This window comes from Rhinoraja longicauda, chromosome 3, assembly GCF_053455715.1.
Source record: "Rhinoraja longicauda isolate Sanriku21f chromosome 3, sRhiLon1.1, whole genome shotgun sequence".
In the NCBI taxonomy this organism is placed as follows: domain Eukaryota; kingdom Metazoa; phylum Chordata; class Chondrichthyes; order Rajiformes; family Arhynchobatidae; genus Rhinoraja; species Rhinoraja longicauda.
In genome coordinates, this window is record NC_135955.1 from 25167243 (window position 1) to 25183909 (window position 16667).

The following is a 16667-nucleotide window of genomic DNA, read 5'->3' on the forward strand; positions in this document are numbered from 1 at the left end:
TCCAGACCAGAAAGATGCGAATTTCCGTATCACCTTTTCTACCTCCAAGACTTCCCAACATGAGGCAAAGGAATAACTTGGATGTGTAGTTACCATGGTAAATTAGCAATTATTAGTCAACTTGCAAGATCCCATACAATGCTATGTGGTAATGGAATCAAACGTAGGAGGCTATTCAGTTCATAATGTCCATGCCAGTAATCTACTTAATCAGTGAGAGGATAATCTATGTTAGGAATGTTTATTGAGAGAACATTAGGGTCAGTGCCCTGCTCTTCTTTAAAATACTGTTACAATATATTTTTGAGCGATCAATTTGAGATATTGGAGGAAGCTGGAGCACCCAAATGAAACCCAGGCGGTCACAGGGACAATTTGGAACATCCGCACTGGAGGTCAGGATTGAACCTGGGTTGCTGGTGCTCTGAGATAGCAGCACCACTGTACCACCCTAATGTTTCTCTGCAACAGCTCACCAGGGCACATTTGGCAACATTGCTGTTTGTGGTTTATCCATTGCTGTTTGAGGTTTATATCAATGTTTTGGGTTGAGAATGTACAAGGCATGATTAGTAAGTTTGCACACTGCACCAAAGTGGGCAGTATTGAAGAGAGAAAAGATTGTTATCAAAAATTACAGTAGCATCTTGATTAGTTGAGCAAGTGGACTGAGAAATTTTTAATGGAGTTTAATGCAGATGCAGATAAGTGCGAGGTGTTGCATTTTGGGAAGTCAAACCAGGGCAGGACCTTCACAGTGAATGGCAGGACTCTGGAGTTTATTGTAGAGCAGAGGAACTAGGAATGCAGGTATATTGTTCATTGAAAGTGGCATCACAGGTAGATAAGTTGGTTAAGAAGGCTTTTGGCCTTCATCAGTCAGGGTATTAAGTATAGAAGTTGGGATGTTATGTTGTACAAGACATTGGTGAGGCCATATTTGGAGTATGGTGTTCAGTTTTGGTCACCCTGCTGTAGGAAAGATGTTGTTAACCTAGAAAGAGTGCAGAAAGATTTAAGAGGATGTCACCAGGACCTGAGGGATTGAGCTATAGGGAGAGTTTGGGCAGGCTAGGACTTTATTCCTTGGAGAGTAGGAGGATGAGTGGTGATCTTATGGAGGTGTATAACACCATGATGGGAATAGATAGGGTGAATGCACATTCTTTTATCCAGAGTAGGGGAATCAAGAACCATAGGTTTAAGGTGAAAGGGGAAAGATTTAATAGGAAACCGGGGGGGGGGCAACTTTTTCACATAGGGTGGTGGGCATGTGGAACAAGCTGCCAGAAGGGGTATTGACGCATGTACTACTACGATATTTAAAGAGATTTGGACAGATATATGGAAAGAAAAGTTCTAGACGAATATGGGCCAAACCAGTGTAGATGGGGCATTTTGGTCAACAGAGGCAAGTCAGGACAAAGTGCCTGTTTCCATGCTGTATGACCTTATGACTCCAACATCTCTTCAATCAGGCCTCTCACAACAATGTGAGGAGGATTGAAGGGACAGAAGAACACCAGGACTTCCCAATCCACTTCTAAATCACATGCACTCTTAACCTGGATCTACCTGCAATGTAAAAGTAATGAAACTCACATTGACCAGCCAGTGGGAATTACATAGGGGAGCAGTCATATGGAACTATCATATGGGAAATGAGATAGAAAGACATTTATTGTTAACAAAATGCACCAATCACTTCACAAGGTAAAGTGTATATAAACCAGACCACACACTTTATTGTACAAAGACCACATAACACGACTTGAATTTACATAAGAAATTAGAAATGTTTACATCAAATGCTTTAATTCTGAAACAAGCTATAAGATTAAGGTATGCTACAACACTTTGTCATACAAAATGTACAAAACATCCCATACTAACTAGACAGGTTCTTGAGTTGCACTTTCCACAGTTTAACACTCATTATAAAAAAGTACCAATTTGTATGTTTTTGTTAAGAAGGGAAGAAGAATTTCTCTTCAGGTCACTTCTGTTATTGAAGCAGAGTGGTTCTGTAAGAGGACAAAAAGGAAAAGGTTTTGTAAATGTTTCAGCAGCTGGAGTAATGGAAATCAGGTCAAAAAGCTATATGCACACTGCAAACACTTTTGTCCAGTGGGGTTTCCATTTGAAAGTAAAAATTGCATTTGGTCAGTCTTTCAAAAGCTCAGGCGCTTCCGAATCATGTTGCGGCCAAGGAAGTTCATTCAAAGCGGAATGAAACTGGTCGCAAAGGCAATTTTTGCACAACCAGCAATGTGATAAGGAGCAGACTACCTCTTTTCAGTGATAATAGATGTGGGATAAATATTGACGAGAACACTGAGAAAAACTCTGCTGCGAATCTTCAGAAGAGTATAAGTGACCCATTCCATGCATCTGGCAGTTGCTTCATCCAAAACACTGCACCAGTAAAAGTATTTTAGCTCAAGCCTTTGATGTGGTACTTAAACCAACACCTGGGTCAAGAGGAAAGGCTGCTATCTACAGAGCCATCATCGTAGATTAAAAAGGGTGCATTATTTTGGAAAGCTGACCAAAGCAAAATTGCCGTGAAAACTATTTTATCACAGTGCAAAACACTCGGTGAGAAACCTTAACCACTGGCAGAATGTTTGTCATGTGCATGTATTAAAGAAATTCACTCATAGTGCACAAACAACACTGCGGCACAGGCCTGTGAAGGGGGAGAGAATTGTTGTGTAAAAGGGTTATACACAAAAAACAGTATGACAGACATTTCATGTGTTAGAACAGACTGAAATAAGGTCCAAAGTTCTCAACGATACTTTCCAACAAGATTGTTACACTAAATCACAAACAAAATGTTTTAGGGATGAGTATACAATATCTCCAGCTGCATAAACTATAGGGGAGAAAATTATTTTGATCATGACGACTTTTATCAGACAAGGTTGTGTTCAACTCTGTGCATGGACTTCAGTGGGAACAATGGCAGAGGAGGTAGAAACAACTAGCAGGTGATTCCAGCTCACGCAGGCATGACAACATCTCCCCAAGACACGTACAAGCTGGGATACAAAAGCCTCAGGTGATGCCTTAAACAATGTGGAAAGTACTATCAATTTAGTCATGAACAGATTGTAATGTTGATTGCATAATGAACTGTTTGAGTTTTTGGTCACTGGTCAAGCACAGGAAATATTCAAAATTAGATACATTTTCAGCAGCAAATTCAGAAGATTTTTTTGCCCCAAAAATTGACTAATCCATGTGCCGCAATGATGCAGGGTGTTTGAGTTAAGGAATGTTACTCTTACAGCACAGGAGGAGGCCATTCGGCCTGTCATGTCGGTTCTGGTGCTTGAACTAATAGGGCGGCAGAGAGGAGGAGGCTGGAGGACCTTACAGTACTGACCTCAACCTTAATGACACTGGACCTGGATCCAATGTTCATTGGCCATTAGGACGAGCAGGAAAGAGAGCATTGGAGAATTTCAACAAGACCATTTGTGAATTGCCAATCGTCCTGTGGCATTCGCACAGCTACAGATAGAGGTGAGAAAGAGGGATGATAACTGTGACAAAAAGCTAAGATCACAAGGCTCCCAGTGCGAGAAACTGGGATTTGACAGCGGCACACCATTAAATCGGCCGCTGATTTTACACTGTTTCCAAATTTATTTCCCCACTGCTCTTTACAGAAGCGATTCAAGACTTGTATTAACCTTCTTGGCTTGACAAAGTATAAGACTATAATCAAACTGAAATCCAGTCCAGGTTGTCAGTGATGTCCCAGCCTAGTCAATATGTACAGGAAATTCATGGGCATCCTGCCTTCATTGCTCTGACATGTACCAAAGATTGGCAAGTCCTCCAAGGTTGAAGTTCACTCCAGTGTTGTTAGATGTAGGGAAGGGTGGCAGTGAGGGAGGCTGTGCTGGGGCTAGTTAGATGACGTTACATGCTACCTGATTGTTAGTAATTGCATCCTTCCTCATTTCTCTTAGCACAGTCTAGGCCAAATATGTGAACCAGAAAAGGAGCAAGTTGTGAGTAGAAAAGACAAAAGCTGTGCATTTCATTGTGATCTATGATTACTTAACCAGTGTGCTTTAATTGATACCTCCAGCAAATAGCCACCATGAGGGATGTAGATATTTTTGGTTTGCTTTTGTGTTTGCTCAAATGTTGATACAAAGTGGGTTACTATAAGCAGTTTAGAAAACATACTGCTCAGGTACCACACCAGCATGGCCCAGGAATTGGAGATCTTCCAACAAAAATTTGCCCTGGATTTTCAACTGGTAGCACTCCCTGCCACATGCTCCCAGGGACGGACATAACAGAATGGAGGGCAGGGTGAAATGTCATCAGGCCCTTGGCAAGATGGCATTTGCATGCACACTCACGCGCCCCCTGTTTTCACTGGGAGATGAAAGCACCCATGCGAATCACCTTTGCGACCTAATCACCTGAAACAGAAAGAAAGCCCTGCCTCAAACAGAGGAAAGTAATTTTTTTTTAAATTGTGAGCATAACCAGAGAGGACAAGTGACTTACCTGCTTTAAACCCCTTGCAAAGGTTTTGATATCAACTTTGGTGTATTTATGCCAATCAAGGGAAAGTCTTTCAGAGCCCCAGTGTTAATTTCAAACACATGGCGATAAATTTAGCACGGCTTGACATGGAGAGAAAGTCCCCTACTCTAAGCAACAATGTCAATCTCTAACTCAGCATGGGGAGGGACATCTTCCTCCTCATTGTTCAAGTTGCACAGTCTTGTACCATAGATTAGTACCCACTTTGACTGGGATTACCCAAGATCACCATGCTTGGACTTTAGATGGAGAATATTTTCACTTCTTAATTTTGGTTGTAATTAAATTCTGGTCCGAGAGGAGAATAGATTTTTAGCCAAACTTATCATCCCACTTATCTGTGCAAACTAAAGATGTTCTTATTAATTTCAAAAGAATTAATCAATTAAAACCTCATTCAGCAATAAATGAAGTTTTAAAAGCTCCCGACTAAAGCACAGAAGCAGGCCATTCAGCCCAGCTGCTCATTACTCAGACTGACACCGCATGTTTGTCTCCTACTGTATTATAACCTATCACTGCGTCACCTGCTTTGGGCTTAAAGATCCCTCATGTGAGCTTAGTCTTAATGCAGCTTAACTGTTCTGTACATAGCTGCAGCACTGTGACATGAGCACAAGTTTGTGGGAAGAGACAGAGAGCTAAGGTGTGGTGAGATGGTTTTATTTTGTGGAATTCTTGTGAAGCTTATATTTTGCACATTTTGTTCCACAAATGTCCAATTATAAACACATTCTAAGTGGCCCCTGATTCACCAGTATTGTGATAAATTGTTGAAGAGCGTCAGTTCTGCTGAATATCCATACATCCAAATGTCTAGTCTACCAGCTTGAAAGAGTCCAACCCTTAGAATCTTAAGAGAGAGAGAGTTACATCTCCAGTATCTTTTGTGTGGAGAAGCATTTCCTGGTTCTCACCGAAGATAGACACAAAATGCTGGAGTAATTCAGTGGGACAGGCAGCATCTCTGGATAGATGGAATGGGTGACATTTTGGGTCAAGATCCTTCTTCAGATTGAGAGTCACGGGAGAGGGAAACAAGAGATATGGAAGGGTAAGGTGTGAAAAACGAGAGATCAAAGAGGACAAAGTTCAAGGAAGATGTAGAATAGATCATTGTTAGCTATGGGGAAGGTGACATTTTGTGTCTATCTTCAGTGTAAACCAGCATCTGCAGTTCCTTCCTACACATTTCCTGGTTCTCACCTGAATGGCTTGGCTCTGATTTTAATCTGACACCCCCTTGCTCTATGTTCTGCCACCTACAACAATAGTTAATTGTCTATCTACCCAAGATAGATACAAAATGCTATAGTAACTCAACAGGACAGGCAGCATCTCTGGAGAGAAGGAATGGGTGACGTTTCGGGTTGAGACCCTTCTTCAGACTGAACTACCCATAGGGTCCATCTACCCATCTGCTCCTTAAATCATCTGAAACACTGTAGTCATATCACTCTTTCAATACTTAAGAGAATGACTTTATAATATAATAAAATTGCTTGCACTGCTAGAGTCCCATCCATGTCTCTTTCTGGATATTCTGGGGTACGGGGAGAGGGCAGGAACGGGGTACTAATTGTAAATGGTCAGCCATGATCACATTGAATGGCAGTGCTGGCTCGAAGGGCCGAATGGCCTACTCCTGACAGTCTATTGTCTAAAGGATTTGCAACCAATTAAGTACTTTTGAAGAGTGGACACTGTTCTGTAAGAAAGCGTAGCAAACAATATAGGCACAGGAATCCCCCACAAAGGACAAAGATCGTCAGTAACGCTGAGTGCCATTGGATTTTATCTCCTTTGAGAGGGCATAATTTAATATCACACCCAAGAACCCCACCTCAAACATTTCTCATTATCGCACTGCATGTCAACTGAGATGTTGGTGCTCAAACCTCGGGAGGTGGACTTGAAACTAATAATCTTCAGACTTATGTGAGGGAATACTAACCATTTAAACCACAGTTGACATGATATGACTAAACTTCCTTCCTTAAATCATTCCGTTTGGCAAAATAAACCAGGGCAACGGTAACATAACAGAAATAAATAGGTCAACATATAACAAAACATTGCAATTCTGAAGCAGAAAAATGCCAATTGCCTGTGGCCATCAGTAAGATTAGGTCTTTGACTTCGCCCACTTGGGTGATTGCACTGAAACTACGACAAGAACAGGGAAACAGTTCAGCACCAAGGTTCATGGAGAAGACCAAGCCAAGGTTCATGGAGAAGACCAAGCCAAGGTTCATGGAGAAGACCAAGCCAAGTGTGAACAACCAAGGCAACATGGCTGCAAGCACAGTAAAATCTAGCTAAAGGAAGCAGACATGGATTACACAATGCCAGATTCACGTGGAACACAAGAGGAAGCCCATCAGCTGAGAAGCACCAGAGGCAGACACGCAGAGCATAATCTCGTACAACACCAGACGTCTAAACTCTGGAGCTCACAGTGGAGCCCTGTCCTTGCGTATATACCTCCTGTTGACTTGGGTATCTGGCTGGTCCTGGAAAATGACCCTGGGACGAAACACCCCCTCTCGGGGGGGCTGTCGATGTCTCCCACCTTGCTGTCATGCCGGCATTAAGGGAAGAAGAGCCACGTTGTAAGATCAGTGTTACAAGAACAAAATACGGTGAAACAGTGACTTATTCACACTTTGTTCAATCTTGTTTACCCTGGTCCATGGTGTCTTCCCTACTTCCAGAAATAGGGCGAACACTTCATGGAATGCCTCTGTCGAGTGCACGAGTCTGATCCAACCATTACTTGTCACCTTAATTGTCTCTGTCATTCTGACCTCCTTGCCTTGGCCCTCCTATACCGTTCCAACAAAGCTCAACATAAACACAAAGAACAACATCTCATTTAACAATGAGACATATTGCAGCCTTCCAGACTCAAACCCAAGTTCAGAAGTTTCAGGTGATGATTCTGCTTTTCCATTTGCACTTCTTCTTGCCCCTTCTTTTGATTCTTTAATGATTCCAATGTCACTGCCTTTGCCCCTTCACCTATCTTTTAACCTCCACTGCCTTCCTTCCTCTCACACTGTCCCTTTTGCTCTTTCCTTGCCTTACTCTCCCCATTCATCCCCCGGCATTATTGGCATCTTAAAAGCCTACTTTAATCTAACTTTTTCCAGTTTAATGAAAAATTACAGAAGTTAAGTTTGTTTTATATTTAATTGATGTGCGAACTAACTAGTATTTCTAACGTTACTTTTGGTTTTATATAAGATCAATTATTTTTTAAACATCCAATTATAGGATTGACAAGGCAGTGCCTGTTGCTCATCTCCAATTGCCCTTGAGTGCATTGCTAAGCCATTGCAATTGCTGATTACTGAAAGAACAGTCTCAGCCACTGAGATAGAGGTCAGGATGATTCACTGTAAGGTTGCAATTCTGAAGCAAACAAAGTCAGTTTACTCTGGAAAGGGAGACTACTCAATGAAAGGAATAAAAAGTGAAACTACAGCAAGTTCTGATCACATTTTTCCAGGCAAATGCAGGGGGTGGAGGATATTGCATATAAATTCCCTGCACATAATGTATGCAGGGCAGCAAACATGACGTAGCTCGTGCAACTGATGCCTCACAGCTCCACTGACATAGGTTCAACCACAAAGTCCAGTAGCGTCCAACAAGAATTTCTCAGGGTGCTCCAGTTTCCTTCCACATCCCAAAGATAAGTGGGTTGGTAGGTTAATTGCTACTGAAAATGGTCGACATAGTGTGCAGTTAAGTTTGAATCTGGGAGTGGAAAAGTTAATAGTCATGAGGGGAGGATAAAATATCAATTTAGTTTAGTTTAGAGATACAGCACGGAAACAGACCCTCCGAGCCTGCACCGACCAGCGATCCCCGTATGCTAACACTATCCTACACACACTAGGGACAATTTACATTTTACCAAGCCAATTAGCCAACAAACCTGTACGTCTTTGGAGTGTGGGAGGAAACCGGAGCACCCGGAGAAAATCCATGTAGGTCACGAGAACGGGCAAACTTCATCTAGACAGCATCCATAGTCAGGATTGAACCCGGGTCTCTGGCGCTGTAAGGCAGCAACTCTACCGCTGTGCCATCATGCCATCCTGTAATTACATTACAATATAATGCAATATAATGTTGCTTGCTGGTTGGTGATTGGAAGGGCTTGATTTTGTGCTACATGGCTCCATGATAAGGGAATTACTCAATCATCTTCAATGTAGCTGGCTGCAGTGATGTCATTATCTGCAACCATTCAGGTGAGCATCAATTACATTGCCGTGGGTCAGAAGTGACATGTGGCCTGAGGAGATAAGTGCAGGAGTGAGCTTGATGAGTTATTATGATCCAGTGGTTCCATGGTTACTAATACTCATCCTAGCTTTTAAATTACTGATCAGTTAGCAAATCCTGCTGCCATGACGGATTTAAATTCACATCCCTATGGATAGTTAATATAGACCTCTAGTTACATAACTCTGCTTCCACCACTCTTCGTGTAATCAACCCTGATGCTATATGGTACTCTCACTTCCTGTGAATCATTTACAGGAGAAGTCACAGTCTGCAATTCTGAAGTAAGAGGTTTGTGCAATCAGTTTCGTTTTAGGGAAAATAATGTCTTTATTTCCCGTTTCATTGTGGAGATTAATGTCTGGATTTCCTGAGCAATATAATATTTGAGCCCATATTGAAAAGTTATCAAGACTCCCAACAAATTGCCAGGATCAGAAGGCTGACAAAGGTAATGCCATGCCCTTATGAATATCCTGCAAACATAATCGTTCAGAAAGTTTTTTTCTAATACTTGGCTAGATGCATGCACTTCCATTAAAGGATGGGAAATAGGGCATGTAGCAACAAGAGTCCAAAGAGAGTAACATGCGGTTATTCATCATTTCTGAGTTCTGCCAGTAGTTCTGCAGCAAACAAATTAAATTTACTCAGGTTTGTTCTGAACGTTAGTGTATGCGGACCTAAATGGACCGAAATTCCAAACTAGCCAGCTATTATCTACCATTCTTCAGTGATGGATTACGGATGGAGCCCAGCAACAGAGCATGTATTTACTACAATTAAACTGGGTAATCTGCTCGCAGATCCTGTGGCAGGCTAAATCTACTGCAGGATTCATGCACCCATTCATTTCCAATCAGGTCTTACCACTATGAGGAAGAAAAATAATGTTTTTAAATTAGTCTGAAGAAGAGTCCTGACCCAACTCATCATCTGTGCATTCCCTCTCCACAGATGTTGCCTGACCCATTGAGTTCTTCCTTTGTTTTTTTGTCATGCTTTTAAATTACTTGAGTTTGCTGGAAAGTTCTAAAGTAATTAAAAGCATTTTTTTTAGGTTAATTTTTTCTAACTTTTTAGTCATCGATTTTATTTTTTACTAGATATTAAAGGCACCTGAATGTCAGGATCTGTGATAGAAATTGGTGGTTTTGTCTAGTGACATTGTTGCCCATCAGGCATTGTTGGCTCACTGGCTTTGTAGATGGGACTTCTTCTGCCCCACCCATGTGACCCAAGATGTTAGCACAATGCCCTGGCTCCAAGAGTGCCTCACCAATTCGCTAGAACAAGTCTTGGTCCAGCAGCTTCTCACTGGAAACACCCATGATATGCACAGGACACCACCCTAGTGACAAGTGTGGGCGGTCATTCTGCTTTGCAAAATCTAGATCAGTAAGTCATCAGTGTTTTTGATTGTATGTCACATAGTTTTATTCAAGTACACCATGGAAACAAGCTTTTCAGCCCATCTCATCTGTGCCTGCAATTATGCTCCACTTCAGCCTCTTCCCATCAACCTGCATTTAAATTCATGATCATAACCCTTCTCCCTCATGAGACTTGAGGCTCCACCTAAATATCTCTGAGCGAAACGCAAAAGATGCTGGAGGAATTCCGCGGGTCAGGCAACATCTGCCGATCTAACCCTCCTCACCCGTATCCACCTATCACTTGCCAGGTATGGCCTACCCATAGCTCTCTTTTCCAAGTTCCTTGTATATTTAAAAATCGCTGATATTCACTCCTTCAGCCATTCGTTGAAGCAAATTCCTTCATCTCACATTCTCTGGGTGAAGAAGAGCCTTCTTTATTTGTTATCTCATTTTTTGGTAAGCTTCTTATATTGAGGTTTTCATTCTACACCACAAGTGGAAAGACATTGTTTTTGTATCTAAAACGTTGGTAAACTTAAAACTAAATGACTCCTTTTTTACCAGAAAAAGGACCTATTATATTAATCCTTTCCTTATAGTTGGAATCAAGGCAAGAACCTGCAGATTCTGAAATCTTGAGCACAAAGCGAAGTGCTAGAGGAAATCAGCAGATTAGGCAGCATCTGTGGAGGGAAGAGACAGATGTTGTTTGGGGTCGGGACCCTTCTTCAAACTGATTGGAGAAGCAGGCGTTAGCGGACAAAGTGCAAGTGTTTGTGAAACAGTGGCCTAGTCTATGCTTGGTCTTGCTGATGTAAATAAGGCTTCATGGGAAGCTCTGAATACAAAGGCAAGGTTGGAAGAGTTGCACGTGAACCTCTGTTTCATCTGGAAGGCCTGCTGGGGTCTCTGAATGGAATAGATAAGAGAGGTTGTAGGGGCAAGTGTTATATCTGTTGAGGTTGAGGGGGAAATGTCTGAGGAGAGGGTGGGTTGGATGGGAAGAGATGAATGAACCGAGGAGTTGTGCAGAGGGCAGTCTCTATAGAAAGCATAAAGGGATGGGGATGTGAAGATGTGACTAGTGGTGGGATCATGTTGAAGGTGGTGGAAATGACCTATTAGATGCAAAGTCTGGTGGGGTGAAAGGTGAGGATATAGAGAACTTCGTCCTTGTTCTTTCAGGACATTGGTCGGGGGGGGGGGGGTGGGGGGGAGGAAGGAATGAGAACAGAACTGCAGACACAGAGTAGCCATGGGTGAGGGCTTCATCCACAACAGCAGAAATTAATGAAATCTGTTTTGTCCTCTTTCCAGCATCGCAGTCTTTCGATAAATCAGTGATCAGTATTGAGCACAGTAATCAATGTCCAAACTTCAATGCAAGTTTAACATAACTTCCCAAGTTTATAATCTTGCTCCTCAAGGAATGCAAAATCATTTTATTTTCTTAGGCCCTTACTAACGTGGGCTGCTGCATTTAGGTTGTGGTTTTCTGCATCGGTTCTTGAAGATCTATTTGATTTTCCAGCACATTTGGATTCATTTTCTAAATACTGTGTGTGCTTATTCATCCGTGGCTAATGTTCAATATGTTGAACACATTTAGCATTGTCAACCAGGGATGAATATGCACACACATTACTCGGGTAGTAAAGGCACGGAGAAGATTCAACAGGATCTGCCTGGGATGGAAGATTTCAATCATGGGGTGAAACTGGAAAGGCTGGGTTTGTTTTCCTTGAGCAGAGGAGGCAGAGAATAGACTGACAGAACTGCAGATGCCGGTTCACACCGGAGATAGACACAAAGTGCTGGAGTAACTCAGCGGGACAGGCAGCATCTCTGGTGAGAAGAAATGGATGATTTTTTCGTGGCTTCTCAAACCTATTCCTTCTCTTCAGAGATGCTGCCTGTCCCGCTTAGTTACTCCAGCATTTTGTGTCTATCTTTGGATACTGATAGAGGTATACAAAAAGAAGGCCATAGATAGGATAGATTGTAGGAAACCTATCCCCATAACTGAGGCATATAAAACCAAGGGACATAGGTTTAAAGTGAGGGGGCATGAGGTTTAGAAAGGGTCGGAAGAAAAACGTTGGAATGTACTGCCTTAGTAGTTTTCACCAATAAAATGTATGGCCTTAGTAGTTTCCCTCTTAGTACAGCAGTTTCCCCCAAATAAAGTCAGTTCAGTTTAGTTTATTGTCACATGTACCGAGGTACAGTGAAAAGCTTTTGTTACGTGTGAACCAGTCAGTAGAAAGACAATACATGATTCCAATCAATCCATTTACAGTGCACAGATATATGGTAAAGGAATAACGTTTAGTGCAAGGTAACGCCAGCAAGGATAGTCCGAGGGACATCAGAGGTAGATAGGAGTTCAGCAATTGCATTGAGTGGTTGGATAATTATGGGCACTAAATTATTGCCAGTCTCAGCACCGCGTTCATTAGGCTTGTTTGTTAGAGGAATTACCCAGTGATTCCCATAATATATGGCCATAATATTATCATTATATTCAGCCTTACGATGACACGCAAGATGCTGACTGATGTATGATTTAATTTGCAGGATATGATTATGATAAATAATACTCATAGCACAAATGAAAAGGCTGGAGTAGCATTTCAGTGGTGAATTTTTAAAAACCAAACTCACGAATTGCTAAACTAATCGTAATCCATGCAAATACACAATACCTTTTAAAGGTACTTCAGACGAAGATTATTTGAGTTTTGTGACTTTGCAAATTAATTCTAGCACTTTTTAAAACTTTTAATTAGAAGCACATTGATTCATTGGGGTCATGCAGTCTGTGTGTCTGTCCTGGTTAGTTTTGAATGTAATCCTATTTATCCCTTCCTATGCCTGCAATCATTTCCCCTTCAAAAATAATTCAATTCCTTTCAAAACGTACTTGTAAATTTGCTTCCTTCAACCTTAGAGCAGCATATACCAGGTCATAACAATTTGCTGCAATAATAAATTCTCCCCATCCCTTCCTTTACCAGTCTGTGGAATTGATTATTGATTTCTATCTATGCTTTTAATTGATCAGTTTCTCAGTAGACTGAAAAGGAGTGCTTAGCTTGATAAAACATGCAGAGGCCAATCACAATGTACAGACGTTTCATTTTTAATCAAATTCAGAAGCCGAAAGGTCTTATCAATAGGACGTAAATATTTTAACTGTCAGAATGTTGAACTAAATGCTATTGGTAGATGTTTAACCATTAGCATCAGGGGGAATAAAACGAAGAATTGAATAAACTTTAAAAAAAGATCTAAAAATATACTGTAGCACAATGAAGCAAGTTTCACTCTGTCACATGCTGACTCAGGAAGTGGATGTATCAGTGTCTTAAAATATTTTCTTTGTTGTATTATTTAAATGGACCATCAGGTTAGTTCATATTGGTATTATGTTTGACACAGATATTTTGGGTCAAAGAGCCTGATCCTAAACTACTTTTCTATGCTCTGATGAACATGGACATTTCTTCTTCTGAAACTCAGTTCAATGTCTTCAATTGATCTTTGAAGTCAATGCATCTTAACAGCGGAAGCAGAATTCATCACTCGTACGTTTGCCTTTTTGCCACTTACCTTGGGAAACAATTATATTAAGTTACAGGACTAAGGATCCACTGACATGAGCTATGATTCTGGGGTAAGCCTGGAATAGAGAGCTGATGCCAGTCATGGTGACCTGAAAGATTCAGGATTGTGATAAAATCAGTTCATTAATAGGAAAAGGAAATCTGTCAACTTTCCCCAGTCTGGACTGTACCCTATTTCAGATCCTAGGTTGTGTGGCTGACACTTAACTTAAATGGCATAGCAAGCTGTTCAGTTCTACCAATGTGCAGTGGAAGAACATGGAGTGCAGAGTTCACAAAGCTCTTTTGCCACCACCTTCCTGAGGATAGTTAGAAGTGGGCAACAAATCTTGCCCTCAATGTGCTGTCCATGCCCAGTGAAAAATAGCAGGCTGCAAATTAAAAGTATAGCTTTCATCCAAGACAACAGTCGGCTTAGGGAGAGTGTGGTTCGAGTTACCGTTAATAGCACAGTGTAGTGGGTGCGGTCACCGCGGTAATCAGGCCAGACGCCAGGTGAGTAATTAATAACTTTATTACCTGTGGTATCAAACACCGCACTCAAGAAGAACGTGAGTCGACACACCCAAACCCTTTATAGTCCCAGACCACCTGACCCAAGGGGACTGACCCAGGAAGTGACCTAATCCCTCCCGTCCACTGAGTGCCGAGTGGAATGACCAAGGGAGTGGCCTAGCCCCCGGGTGCCGCCACAGGACCCCCCCCCCCCAAGAACCGAAGGCACGAAACGGACAGGGGGACGGACGAAACGGCCAGCCCGTGTGCGCCACGGCGGGCGCAGGAAGCAGAACCACCCCGCCAGGGGAAGGCACCCGTGGGAACTTCGGGGGTAAGGGCCGGGACGCGGGACGACCCCGAGGGCGAGGCTGCGCCAGTAGCACCGGCTGGCTAATGTCCACATGCGCCGGCTTCAGCCGTGAAAGAGAGACCGTCTCAGGACGACCCCCCATGTCCAACACGAAGGTGGCAGGGCCCCGCTCAAGCACTTTGAACGGTCCCTCATAAGGCCGCTGAAGGTTTGGCCGGTGGGCATCCCGACGCAGGAACACAAAAGGACAGTCCTGCAGGGCGGAAGGGACATGTGACCGCACCGAACCGTGGCGAGACGTCGGCACTGGCGCCAGCGAGCCCACCGTCTCCCGAAGGCGTTGCAGGGCGGCTGAGGGCTGTTCTGCCTGACCCTGGGCGGAGGGAACGAACTCTCCGGGCACCATCAACGGAGCCCCGTAAACCAATTCCGCCGAGGAGGTGGCCAAGTCCTCCTTGGGGGCGGTGCGGACACCCAGTAAAACCCACGGCAACGCGTCAACCCAGTCCGGGCCAACGAGACGGGCCTTCAGAGCGGCCTTGAGCTGGCGGTGGAAACGCTCCACCAGGTCGTTCGCCTGCGGATGGTACGCTGTGGTGCGGTGCAGGTTAACCCCCAGCAGTTGGGCCATGGATGACCACAGCTCGGAGGTTAATTGTGGCCCCCTGTCGGACGTAATATGGAGCGGAACCCCAAATCTGGCAATCCAATTTGCCACCAAGGCACGGGCACAAGTAGAGGCACACGTGTCCGGCAGTGGAACTGCCTCCGGCCACCGCGTGAAACGGTCCACCATTGTCAGGAGGTAGGTGAAACCCCGAGAAGGCGGCAGCGGCCCCACGATGTCCACATGGATGTGGTCAAAACGGTGGCGAGGGACGGGGAACTCCTGGAGCGGCGCACGCACATGCCGCTGTACCTTTGAGGTTTGGCACGGGATGCAGGTGCGCACCCAATGCCCAACCTGCTTGCGTAACCCGTGCCAAACGAAACGGGAAGCCACGAGGGTCGTCGTCGCCCGAATGGAAGGGTGGGACAGCCCGTGGAGCACCTCGAACACCCGGCATCGCCAGGCAACAGGCACGATTGGGCGTGGCTGCCTGGTGGACACATCGCAAAGCAGCGTCGCGCCCCCAGTGCCACAGGGAACGTCCTCCAACCTGAGGCCCGAAACGGCGGTACGGTAGGCGGACATCTCGTTATCGGACAGCTGGGCCGCCGCCAGGGCTGAGTAGTCGATTCCATCAGCCACTTGCAGGACGGCGTGGACCACGGGTCGAGACAAGGCGTCGGCCACCCGGTTGTCTTTACCCCCGATGAAACGGATGGAGGTAGTAAATTCCGAGATGAAAGCCAGCTGCCGCTGCTGGCGAGCTGACCACGGGTCGGACACCTTGGCGAAAGCGAAAGTAAGGGGCTTGTGGTCCGTGTACGCGGTGAAAGTCCGCCCCTCGAGAAAATAGCGGAAGTGGCGGACCGCAAGGTAAAGGGCAAGGAGCTCGCGGTCAAAAGCACTGTAGTTCCGCTGTGCGCCGCTGAGGTGCCTACTGAAGAAGGCAAGAGGCTTCCAACACCCATCCGTGTGCTGTTCGAGCACCGCCCCAACCGCTACTTCTGAAGCATCGACCGTCAGGCTGGTTGGTGCATCAACCCGTGGATGCACGAGCATCGTGGCCGCAGCCAGGGCTTCCTTGGCGTGTTGGAACGCCGCCACCGCATCGTCGGTCCATTCGACCTCCCTGCGCTTGCCCGCCATGAGGTGGAAAAGCGGGCGCATGATCCGGGCTGCAGATGGCACAAATCGGTGGTAAAAGGCCACCATTCCCACGAACTCCTGGAGGCCTTTCACGGTGGTCGGGCGTGGAAACTGGCGCACCGCGTCCACCTTGTTGGGGAGCGGCAGCGCACCGTGCGGGGTCACGTGGTGGCCCAGGAATTCGATGGATGCCACCCCGAAACGGCATTTGGTGATGTTGATGGCCA

At 44.5% G+C, this 16667-nt stretch overlaps 1 protein-coding gene across 11 annotated transcripts in view; it reads right to left on the minus strand.

Annotated features, from left to right (window-relative positions):
- Positions 1-1712: 1712 nt before the first annotated feature.
- plppr1 (phospholipid phosphatase related 1) overlaps positions 1713-16667 on the minus strand; it is a 78110-nt gene continuing 63155 nt past the window's right edge. For 3 of the 11 annotated variants that reach the window (XM_078396880.1, XM_078396889.1, XM_078396879.1), the window contains 2 exons: positions 7060-7147; positions 1714-2024 (listed from right to left, as the gene is read on the minus strand). In XM_078396880.1, the coding sequence (XP_078253006.1) occupies positions 1936-2024; positions 7060-7147 (177 nt within the window). In that variant the 3' untranslated portion in view covers positions 1714-1935. Of the gene's footprint in view, positions 2025-2916; positions 3520-4385; positions 4449-7059; positions 7152-16667 lie in introns of those variants that run through there. The other 8 variants (XR_013547118.1, XM_078396884.1, XM_078396885.1 and 5 more) reach the window with 8 other exon arrangements.